Source organism: Anomaloglossus baeobatrachus, chromosome 5 (assembly GCF_048569485.1).
Source record: "Anomaloglossus baeobatrachus isolate aAnoBae1 chromosome 5, aAnoBae1.hap1, whole genome shotgun sequence".
In the NCBI taxonomy this organism is placed as follows: domain Eukaryota; kingdom Metazoa; phylum Chordata; class Amphibia; order Anura; family Aromobatidae; genus Anomaloglossus; species Anomaloglossus baeobatrachus.
In genome coordinates this window covers 384,426,730-384,439,147 of record NC_134357.1, presented here as the reverse complement: position 1 = coordinate 384,439,147, position 12,418 = coordinate 384,426,730, and the positions used below count along the sequence as shown (strand labels likewise).

The window sequence follows — 12,418 nt, the reverse complement described above, 5'->3', positions numbered from 1 at the left end:
CTTTGTTGAAAACATGAACTTACTATTATGCTTTATTACAACATGGATTTCCTAATTAATGTGAACCTGTGAGGTTCAATATGTACCCAGAACCATGAGCAGTTCTGGGTGCATATTGCTAATCTCTGCCTAACTGTTCCTGTATCTAGTAGCATAGATAAAGAGATCTTTAGAAAAGAAGGGAATTTTGTTACTTACCGTAAATTCCTTTTCTTCTAGCTCCTATTGGGAGACCCAGACGATTGGTGTATAGTACTGCCTCCGGAGGCCACACAAAGCATTACACTAAAAAGTGTAAGGCCCCTCCCCTTCTGGCTATACACCCCCAGTGGGATCACTGGCTCACCAGTTTTAGTGCAAAAGCAAGAAGGAGGAAAGCCAATAACTGGTTTAAACAAATTCACTCCGAAGTAACATCGGAGAACTGAAAACCATTCAACATGAACAACATGTGTACCCGAAAAACAACCAAAAATCCCGAAGGACAACAGGGCGGGTGCTGGGTCTCCCAATAGGAGCTAGAAGAAAAGGAATTTACGGTAAGTAACAAAATTCCCTTCTTCTTCGGCGCTCCATTGGGAGACCCAGACGATTGGGACGTCCAAAAGCTGTCCCTGGGTGGGTAAAGAAATACCTCATGTTAGAGCTGCAAAGACAGCCCTCCCCTACGGGGAGGCAACTGCCGCCTGCAGGACTCTTCTACCTAGGCTGGCGTCCGCCGAAGCATAGGTATGCACCTGATAATGTTTGGTGAAAGTGTGCAGACTCGACCAGGTAGCTGCCTGGCACACCTGTTGAGCCGTAGCCTGGTGTCGTAATGCCCAGGACGCACCCACGGCTCTGGTAGAATGGGCCTTCAGCCCTGATGGAACCGGAAGCCCAGCAGAACGGTAGGCTTCAAGAATTGGTTCTTTGATCCATCGAGCCAGGGTGGCTTTGGAAGCCTGCGACCCTTTGCGCTTACCAGCGACAAGGACAAAGAGTGCATCCGAGCGGCGCAGGGGCGCCGTGCGGGAAATGTAGATTCTGAGTGCTCTCACCAGATCCAACAAATGTAAATCCTTTTCATACCGATGAACTGCATGCGGATAAAAGGAAGGCAAGGAGATATCCTGATTAAGATGAAAAGAGGATACCACCTTAGGGAGAAACTCCTGAATGGGGCGCAGCACTACCTTGTCCTGGTGGAACACCAGGAAAGGAGCTTTGGATGACAGCGCTGCTAGTTCAGACACTCTCCGAAGAGACGTGACCGCTACCAGAAAGGCCACTTTCTGTGAGAGTCGAGAAAGTGACACATCCCTCAGAGGCTCGAAGGGCGGCTTCTGGAGAGCAACAAGGACCTTGTTTAGATCCCACGGATCTAACGGCCGCCTGTACGGAGGTACGATATGACAAACCCCCTGCAGGAACATGCGCACCTGAGAAAGTCGTGCTAGACGCTTCTGAAAAAACACGGATAGTGCCGAGACTTGCCCTTTAAGGGAGCCGAGCGACAAGCCCTTTTCCAACCCAGATTGCAGGAAGGAAAGAACGACAGGTAACGCGAATGGCCAGGGGGATACTCCTTGTGCAGAGCACCAGGCTAAGAAAATCTTCCACGTTCTGTGGTAGATCTTAGCAGAAGTGGACTTCCTAGCCTGTCTCATGGTGGCCACGACCCCTTGGGGTAATCCTGAAGACGCTAGGATCCAGGACTCAATGGCCACATAGTCAGGTTCAGGGCCGCAGAATTCCGATGGAAAAACGGCCCTTGGGACAGTAAGTCTGGACGGTCTGGTAGTGCCCACGGTTGGCCGATCGTGAGATGCCACAGATCCGGGTACCACGACCTCCTCGGCCAGTCTGGGGCGACGAGTATGACGCGGCCGCAATCGGATCTGATCTTGCGTAACACTCTGGGCAAGAGTGCCAGAGGTGGAAACACATAAGGGAGCCGGAACTGCGACCAATCTTGCACTAAGGCGTCTGCCGCCAGAGCTCTTTGATCGCGAGACCGCGCCATGAAGGTCGGGACCTTGTTGTTGTGCCGAGACGCCATTAGGTCGACGTCCGGCACCCCCCAGCGGCGGCAGATTTCCTGAAACACGTCCGGGTGAAGGGACCATTCCCCTGCGTCCATGCCCTGGCGACTGAGGAAGTCTGCTTCCCAGTTTTCTACGCCCGGGATGTGAACTGCTGATATGGTGGATGCTCTTTCCTCCACCCACATCAGAATCCGCCTGACTTCCTGGAAGGCTTGCCGACTGCGTGTCCCTCCTTGGTGGTTGATGTATGCCACCGCTGTGGAGTTGTCCGACTGAATTCGGATCTGCTTTCCTTCCAGCCACTGCTGGAAGGCTAATAGGGCAAGATACACTGCCCTGATTTCCAGAACATTGATCTGAAGGGTGGACTCCTGCTGAGTCCACGTCCCTTGAGCCCTGTGGTGGAGAAAAACTGCTCCCCACCCTGACAGACTCGCGTCTGTCGTGACCACTGCCCAGGATGGGGGCAGGAATGATCTTCCCTGTGATAATGAGGTGGGAAGAAGCCACCATTGCAGAGAGTCCTTGGCCGTCTGAGAAAGGGAGACTTTCCTGTCTAGGGAAGTTGTCTTCCCGTCCCATTGGCGGAGAATGTCCCATTGAAGTGGGCGCAGATGAAACTGCGCGAACGGGACTGCCTCCATTGCTGCCACCATCTTCCCTAGGAAGTGCATGAGGCGCCTTAAGGGGTGCGACTGACCCCGAAGGAGAGACTGCACCCCTGTCTGTAGTGACCGCTGCTTGTCCAGCGGAAGCTTCACTATCGCTGAGAGAGTATGAAACTCCATGCCAAGATACGTTAGTGATCGAGTCGGTGCCAGGTTTGACTTTGAAAAGTTGATGATCCACCCGAAAGTCTGGAGAGTCTCCAGCGCAACATTCAGGCTGTGTTGGCATGCCTCTTGAGAGGGTGCTTTGACAAGTAGATCGTCTAAATAAGGGATCACGGAATGTCCCTGAGAATGCAAGACTGCTACCACTGCCGCCATGACCTTGGTGAAAACCCGTGGGGCTGTCGCCAGACCAAATGGCAGAGCTACGAACTGGAGATGGTCGTCTCCTATCACGAAACGTAGAAAACGTTGGTGCTCTGTAGCAATCGGCACGTGGAGATAAGCATCTTTGATGTCTATTGATGCAAGGAAATCTCCTTGAGACATTGAGGCAATGACGGAGCGGAGGGATTCCATCCGGAACCGCCTGGCGTTCACATGCTTGTTGAGCAGCTTTAGGTCCAGAACAGGACGAAACGAGCCGTCCTTTTTTGGAACCACAAAGAGATTGGAGTAAAAACCTTGCCCTTGTTCCTGCTGAGGAACAGGGATCACCACTCCTTCTGCTTTTAGTGAGCACACCGCCTGCAGAAGGGCATCTGCTCGGTCGGGATGTGGGGAGGTTCTGAAGAACCGAGGCGGAGGACGAGAACTGAACTCTATCCTGTACCCGTGAGACAAAATGTCTGTTACCCACCGGTCTTTGACCTGTGGCAGCCAAATGTCGCAAAAGCGGGAGAGCCTGCCACCGACCGAGGATGCGGAGGGATGAGGCCGAAAGTCATGAGGCAGCCTCCTTGGAAGCGGTTCCTCCGGTTGCTTTCTTGGGGCGTGAGTGAGCCCGCCAGGAATCTGAGCTCCTTTGCTCCTTCTGAGTCCCTTTGGACGAGGAGAATTGGGTCTTGCCGGAGCCTCGAAAGGACCGAAACCTCGACTGCCACTTCCTCTGTTGAGGTTTGCTTGATCTGGGCTGGGGTAAGGAGGAGTCTTTACCCTTGGATTGTTTAATGATTTCAGCCAATTGTTCACCAAACAGTCTATCTACAGATAGTGGCAAGCTGGTTAAACATTTTTTGGAAGCAGAATCCGCTTTCCATTCCTTTAACCACAAGGCTCTGCGCAAAACCACAGAGTTGGCAGACGCCATTGAGGTACGGCTTGTAGAGTCCAGGACAGCGTTGATAGCGTAAGTCGCAAACGCAGACATTTGCGAGGTTAGTGACGCTACTCGCGGCACTGCTGGACGTATGATAGAGTCCACCTGTGCCAGACCGGCTGAAATAGCTTGGAGTGCCCACACGGCCGCGAATGCTGGAGCAAACGACGCGCCGATAGCTTCATAGACAGACTTTAACCAAAGGTCCATCTGTCTGTCATTGGCATCTTTAAGTGAAGCCCCATCCTCCACTGCAACTATGGATCTAGCCGCAAGCCTGGAGATTGGGGGGTCCACCTTTGGACACTGGGTCCAGCGTTTGACCACGTCAGGGGGAAAGGGATAACGTGTATCCTTAAGACGTTTGGAGAAACGCTTGTCTGGGTAAGCATGGTGTTTCTGGACTGATTCTCTGAAGTCAGCGTGGTCCAGAAAAGTACTCAGTTTACGCTTGGGATACCTGAAATGGAACTTCTCCTGCTGTGCAGCTGCCTCCTCTGCAGAAGGGGCAGGGGGAGAAATTTCCAATAGACTATTGATGGCCGCTATAAGGTCATTTACCATGGCGTCACCATCAGGAGTATCCAGATTGAGAGCGGTTTCAGGATTAGACTCCTGATCACCCTCCTCTGTCTCATCATGTAGAGACTCTTCTCGCTGAGACCCTGATCCGCGTGATGACGTGGAGGGTCTCTCCCAGCGAGCACGCTTAGGCTGCCTGGGACTGTCATCTGAATCAGAGCCGTCAGGCTGAGATGCCTGGGACCCCCTTGAATCACGGATTAACTCCAACTGAGGGGGACCGGGGAACGTTGCCGCAGCAGTGTCCATGGTCTGAGTAACTGGCCTGGCCTGCAAGGTCTCTAGTATCTTTGTCATAGTGACAGACATCTTGTCAGCAAAAACTGCAAACTCTGTCCCCGTCACCGGGACAGGGTTCACCGGCGACTCTGCCTGGGCCACTACCACCATAGACTCCGGCTGACGAAGTGGCACAGGGACCGAACATTGCACACAATGGGGGTCATTGTAACCTGCCGGTAGATCAGCCCCACAAGCGGCACAAGCAGCGCTTACAGCCTGTGTCTTGGCACCCTTGCGTTTTGCGGATGACATGTTGTCGTCTCCTCAGAGCAAGATAGGGTATACAGCCAAGAAGCGACCTTACAGTGCAATATATATATACATATATATAGGGTATAGAGAAAAAAGGTACACCAAAATATCACTGTGGCACTAGTGGGGCCAGCACTAAAGTGCTGCTTACCGCCCGCTTAACGCGGGTGTGTGGTCGCCAGAAATCCCTTGTCTGGGTCTCCCAGAGCCTGTGTCCGTTCTCCAGCCAGACTGCATGTAGGAATGGCTGCCGGCGTCCTATGGAGAGGGGCGGGCCCTGGGCGTGTGCAGACAAAGAGCGGGAAACCTGCGTCCCCCTGTGCTCAGTGAGAGGGCTGGAGCATGTAAATAAGACTCCAGCCCTCGGCGCTGATTAATCGTACAGCGTCTCTCCCTTGCCCTGATTGACAGGGTGGGGGCGGGAACGAAGCGGAGCTAGGCCGCAGAAGCCGGGGACTAAATTTATAAGCGACGCCGTCGTAAAAGCACGGTCGGCGCTAAGTCCCCGGCGCACTACAAGTCGCAGCCGCGCCGCCGCTCCAGGGGCGGCCGGCGCGGCAGTCCCCAACACATAAAGTCACTCAGAAAAACTGTAGTGACTGTAACCCCAGCGCGCAGCGCTACTGTCCCCGGCGCACTAGCACACCCAGCAAGTGTGGAATGTGCGCGGCCTGTTTGGGACACAGAGTACCTGAATGTCGCAGGGCCTTGTCCCTGAACGGTACCCAGCTCCGTATCCAGCAGGTTCCATGGGTCTGTGGATGGAGCCCGGCCTCAGGGCTTGGGGGCCGGTAAGATCCCACTTCCTCAGAGCCCCTCAGGGGGATGGGGAAGGAAAACAGCATGTGGGCTCCAGCCTCCGTACCCACAATGGGTACCTCAACCTTAACAAACACCGCCGACATAAAGTGGGGTGAGAAGGGAGCATGCTGGGGGCCCTAGTATGGGCCCTCTTTTCTTCCATCCGACATAGTCAGCAGCTGCTGCTGACTAAACAGTGGAGCTATGCGTGGATGTCTGACCTCCTTCGCACAAAGCAGAAAACTGGTGAGCCAGTGATCCCACTGGGGGTGTATAGCCAGAAGGGGAGGGGCCTTACACTTTTTAGTGTAATGCTTTGTGTGGCCTCCGGAGGCAGTACTATACACCCAATCGTCTGGGTCTCCCAATGGAGCGCCGAAGAAAGTATTTTTAAAGATCCTATATGATATGTTAATGAGCGCAGCGACTAGTTGCAAGGGCGTTAATTTCTGTGCTCATTCCACCCTCTTAGCATGTTAGAACACCCAGAGGGGCGTGCAAACTTGCTGTTCAATGCATCACCAGTCCTAGCACTTCCGGTCATGCACAGTATGAAGCCGGGTGTACGCGTCTTGGCATCAGAGAGGTCTAATGTGCATGACTGGAAATGCCGGGACTCCAGACACAGATATGTGCGTCACCGCTGGTGATGCTGCATTGAATAACATGTTAGTATGCCCCTGTGGGCGTGCTACCATGCTAAGAGGACGGACTGAGTGCAGGATATAACTCCCTTGTGACTAGTCCCCTGCACTCATTAGCATATCAGAAAGGATCTTGACAAATACTTTTTCTAAAGATCTCTTTATCTATTCTACTATTATATACAGGGACAGTTAGGCGAGGATTAGCAATATGTACCCAGAACTGCTCGTGGTTCTGGGTGCATATTGCACCTAACAGGTTCCCTTTAAGTTCCCTTTAAAAGCGTCCTTTTCCTGTGAACCGCCATAGATAAGTACTTCACTAAATACCTTGCTTTGTCAAATCCAATCCTAACCTGAGCTGCTCTTCTGGTCACATGATCTCAGGCTGAGAATCTCCTGGCTTCTGTGATTCTTGTTAGTTCTGGGCTGTAGAAACTGATGCATTGGCAGGACTTGTTGAGTAAGGCTGCTTTCACACATCCGTTTTTTGCAGTGTGGCTCAATCCGGCTCAAAAACCTATGCAACGGATGCGGCGAAAAAAATTGATCCGTTGCATACGTTTTTCCATGCGGCCTGTCCGTTTTTTGACGGATGCGGCTTGATACTGAGCATGTGCAGTGCAAAAAACCGCGGTTGGATGCGTTTTTTGCCGCAGGACGGCGTCCATAGGCTTGCATTGTAAATCGCGCCGGATCCGGCGTGATGCGTTTTTTTCGCCACACAAAAAAACTTGCCAGGCAACGTTCCATCCGGCTGCCGCATGGGCTAAATATGCCACATCCGGCAAAAACTGGACGAAACGCAAGGCGATGCGGCACAATACGGCATAATGCAAGTCTATGCGGAAAAAACGCAACCGGCGGCAAAAAAAACGGTTGCGTTTTTTTCTGCAAAGCGCTGTATTGTGCCGCTCAGCAAAAAACGGATGTGTGAAAGCAGCCTAAGGGTGGCTCCAGTCTGCTGTTCCTGCGTATGCTGCTGCATACACCCCTTCCTGCAGACCAGCTCTATCTCTCATATCCAGTGGCGTAATGCCAATGCAGAGTATGAGTTGGGGGGACCCGATGCCAGTATCAGCCTCCCCCGCCTAGCATCGCACTGTCAACTGTATTGGCATCTCGGATGCTGATACAGTTGAAAGCAATGATGGAGGGATTTATCCGCTCCCTCCTCCATCACTCTACCACTCTGTCTGTGCTCTGACGTCTCAGAGCAGGGGCGACATGATATCATTACTGCGTGTCCATTGTGCAGAGATATTTAGAACTGCAGAGACCGGAGCAGCGGAAGAAAGATCAGAGGTGAGGTTTTTTAAGTCGGCAAGTACACTGGTGGCCAATGGCCATAATACTAGCTTATGAGGTGCTTTACAATATATGGAGGACTATGGGGGTGCATTATAATATATGTAGGATTATGTGGGTGAGAGGTCTTTGTGTTGTCTATTATAATATATGGAGGACTGTGGGGAGGTAATTAGAAATCATGGGGTCCCATAGCAGAAGTTCTATATATGTCCCTGCTTGTATCTGTATGTGCAAAGCAGGGTGTGTATACATGTACACTGCTGTATACTCTGTGTAATGAATATGCACCCTGCTGTATTATATGAATGTTAATTTCTCCATCTATTCCATTTATTCATCAGACAGCAAGAGGAATTATTGCCAGGGCTGTTCTGGTGCTCTGTGCAGTACTTCTTTTTCCTATAAGGCTGAGTTCACATGTCATGTAATGATCCCTTAGAATGGATCCTGCAGAGATCCATTGGTAAAATTATGTCTGCCGGATTTGTTTGGGTTTTTTTAACATTGGAGTCTATTGAGAACGGATCTGGTAACAGATTGCACATGTTGCAATTTTACTCACCCTTTCAAATCTATGGGTGCGAGAAAAAAAAAAATTCATTGTCACTTTATAGCATCTAATTTTTTTTATGGATAGATTACAATTCTGTAACATAGGAAACTATATATATTGATGTTCCTGTAAATGATTAAGAACTCAAACAAATTGCACACGGATGACGAGTAAGAATGGATGAAAATCAAACCAATTTTTTTGTTTTTTTTCAATTTTGTCATATGACCGCCAGCTTTAGTGCTACTTTCTATGGCCTTTACTATAAAATAAGCCACACCCCTTTGGAAAAGACAATAAAAGCTATCACTAACTAAAAAGGCTCATATACCTGGATAACAATAGTCTTTAAAAAAAACTAAAATCAATATACTCAGGGAAATAGTGGAAATAGAATAAAGGCCGCTTTACACGCTACGACATCGCTAATGCGAAGTCGTTGGGGTCACTGAATTGGTGACGCACATCCGGCCACATTAGCGATGCCGTTGCGTGTGACACCTATGAGCAATTTTGCATTTTCGCAAAAACGTGCAAAATCGCACATCGGTGACATGGGGGTCCATTCTCAAATATCGTTACTGCAGCAGTAACAAAGTTGTTCCTCGTTCCTGCGGCAGCACACATCGCTCCATGTGACGCCGCAGGAACAAGGAAGCTCTCCTTACCTGCCATGAGGAAGGAAGGTGGGTGGGATGTTACGTCCCGCTCATCTCCGCCCCTCTGCTTCTATTGGGCGGCGTTTCAGTGACGCAGCTGTGACGCTGAACGAACCGCCCCCTTAGAAAGGAGTTTGGTTCGCCGGTCACAGCGACGTCGCCGGGCAGGTAAGTACGTGTGACGGGTCTGGGCGATGTTGTGCGGCACAGGCAGCGATTTGTCCGTGTCGCACAACAGATGGGGGCGGGTGCCCATGCTAGCGATATCGGTACCGATATCGCAGCGTGTAAAGCGGCCTTAAGAGCAGAAACTAGACTTTTGTCCTTTGTTTATGTTGATGCTGTTTTTGTCCTTTTGTTTTTCTGATATTTTTTTTCTTCTTCACAGCTCTACTTCCGCACTTCATCAGGAGATGTCCAAGCACTGATGGTGCAAGAGTCTACCCCTGCGCCATGCTCCATGGGAGGCACAGGTTCCTTAACACTCTCTGCTACTCCCACTAAGAAGAATGTCACTCGTAAAGAGCGGTCTTTAGCCAAAATTGCCCCAGCGGGGAGCGTCATTAACCTGAATACAGCACAACTTTCAGCTACTGCCCAGGGCATACAGACTATCAGTATCAATGGAGTCCCAGTGCAAGGAGTACCTGTTACCATCACCAATGCTGCAGGTGTATATCCCAATATGAATATGTAGCCAAACAAAAAGCTAAGCTACTGCCCTTACCTCCTGAACATTTACCACATTAATATGATTTGCTTGATCTTATCCCTCTATTAAATGAATCAACACACCCTTGTGTTTGTGTATCCAATCAGGGCAGCAGCAAATCAGTGTGCAGAACGTGTCCAGTAATAACGTTTCCATCAGTGGCCTCAGCCCTTCCCAGATACAGCTACAGATGGAACAGGCCTTGTCTGGGGATCTACAGCCGGGAGAGAAGAGGAGGAGGGTGGCCTGTACTTGTCCAAACTGCAAGGACGGGGAGAAGGGGTGAGAGTGTTCACAAAGTGGAGGCAAAGTTGTGTGAGGCTAGTTCCATAAGGGGGCATGGGTGGGAAGGGATTGATGGAGGGATTATTGTGCTGAGGAGAGACACTCTCTCTCTCTCAGCAGGTGGGGTCCCCCTGGCAGGAAGAGGCACGTGTGTCACATCCCTGAATGCGGGAGAACGTTTCGCAAGACTTCACTCTTGAGAGCCCACGTTCGTCTGCACACCGGGGAGAGGCCATTCGTGTGCAACTGGGGATTCTGTACTAAAAGGTTCACCCGCAGCGATGAGCTGCAAAGGCACGCACGCACTCACACAGGTGTGGCGCATGTATGCACGCATGCACGTGTAAGGCACTCTGTCCCACATGTATGACATGTATACTGATTTTACTCTGCTGTCCCTGCACAGGTGACAAGCGCTTTGAATGTCCTCACTGTCAGAAGAGGTTCACACGCAGCGACCATGTCAGCAAGCACTTCAAGACACACCTCGCGCCAAAGAAGCTGTAATGCAAGTGAAAACCATCCTAACTCTGTGGGACCCCAAAAGTGATGCCATTGCGTTCCAAGTTGGAACTCCTCCAGATATGTTTGGGCTGCCCTGAATCATCCGGTGTGAGACTCTAAGCCCAATAATGCTAATAGTAATTGTCACCACTCTGTAGAAGCCATCATACTGCTGGTGGGTCCTCATCAAGCAAATTGTAGAGTTTTCAAGACCACCAATGTGTCCACGTCTGGACTACACATCCGCTATGTGTATGTCAGCACTTTTCAGCATAGGATTTACTATTGCTGTTAAACATGAAGGATTTAGCTGGGGGGAGAGCGTATCTACATTACCTGACCCCATGCTGTTGGCTGGACTAGAACATTCCTGTGTTTACGCTGCTCTCTCCCCTAAAGGAAGGTGCCTTAATATCTCCCCTCTTCCAATGTTTTTAAGTGTAAAAGCTTCAATTATAGTTGCATTCATACCTGTTGCCAGGACAGGAATTTCCACAGCTTTCCATAGCGTAGAGACCCGTGTACTTCTATTTATACCAGAAAATCATTGTTCCTTTCCCGTCACAGTCTCTGACCTATGTTGTATTTGCATTTTTAGCAATCACCAACCTTATAATTTAAATAAAAGAGGGGATTTAACATGATCACAATATATAACGGGTGCAAGCTTCAAGATTTTTTTCTCCTTCTTACAGCTTGTCATGAAAAGATATATATAACTCACTGACACATGAATGTTCCTTTCTAATGGATATGTGCAGTTTTACTCCTTAGTAATTGTTGAGTACTACTTTGTTTCTTAAAGTGAACTTATCATGGAGTTTATTTTTGGCTAATTGTTTATAAAACTATTATATTCTGAGGGTCCGTACTCCATTTCCCTTCTGTAGAAGTCTGAATTCAATGTTTCTCCTCATCAGCCACAGAGCTGCCGTAATCCTGACGCTTATCTCTTGTTTAGGCTAAATAAAGCGAGAATGCTTTAAATGCAATCAAAGGTGGAGTGTCCCTTATCTCTGTGCTTCTGCCTAGCATTCACATCCCTGTCTGAGTAGCATCAGACAAGTTCAAGGAACCCTCCAAGCAAAAATAACACTTATGCCTAGTTTGGGCCATGACAATGGGCTTTGCTTATCTTTGAAGTCCTATGTCATGCTCCTTCCCCCTAAATCCTTAGCTAAGAGGATCATATTTTGTCCAGAGAAACTGGACAAAATATGATTGTCATCTTCACACACAGCAGGAATTTCTAAGCCAGTCTCATTCATGAATAAGGATTGCAGAAGTCCAAATGCAATTAAATGTATATCAGGAAATCAGGTGTCAGCCTGGGTTCAGAATTTACCAACTTGATCTTCAGATCTCCAACTATGAACAGAATAAAGGAAAGTTTTCAAACAAAACAATTCACTTTTTACGAGGATATGTTCTTCTTGGGTCCAAGACTTTATAGCTCTGCAGCATACAAAGATTAGCAAAGCGGTAACATAAGGGGCTAACCTTAAACATTTAAAATGACGCGCATTTTTTTTTTCTTGTACGAGTCATGGTTACAGGTAAACAATCTTATATAATATACTGTTTTTCTAAAAACTAAAACGGTCTTATATTTTTTTTCTATTTTTGACCCTTAAGAAGCGCTAGGGCTCATTTTCAGGCAGGTCTTCTTTTTGGGGAAACACGGTCGGGGGTAAGTTCCCCCGCGTCCCCAAAAAAGCAGACACCACCCTCCCTTCCCAAGAGACTCATACTTACCAGACCACTGCGTGGCTCCCAGGTCCTCCTGCGATCTTTGGCAGACGCTTCCACCACCTATGATCCACGCGGTCCTCCCCTGCTTCTGGCCAACACACTCGCATACATCAGATCACACACTC

General features: G+C 49.5%; 1 protein-coding gene across 3 annotated transcripts in view; it reads left to right on the top strand.

Annotated features, from left to right (window-relative positions):
* Window positions 1–11,947, top strand: part of SP2 (Sp2 transcription factor) — a 29,351-nt gene extending 17,404 nt beyond the window's left edge. The window contains exons 5-8 of one of the 3 annotated variants that reach the window (XM_075350068.1): window positions 9,429–9,711; window positions 9,860–10,034; window positions 10,158–10,351; window positions 10,444–11,947. In XM_075350068.1, the coding sequence (XP_075206183.1) occupies window positions 9,429–9,711; window positions 9,860–10,034; window positions 10,158–10,351; window positions 10,444–10,544 (753 nt within the window). In that variant the 3' untranslated portion in view covers window positions 10,545–11,947. Of the gene's footprint in view, window positions 1–9,428; window positions 9,712–9,859; window positions 10,035–10,154; window positions 10,352–10,443 lie in introns of all 3 variants that reach the window. The other 2 variants (XM_075350067.1, XM_075350069.1) reach the window with 2 other exon arrangements.
* Window positions 11,948–12,418: the final 471 nt, after the last annotated feature.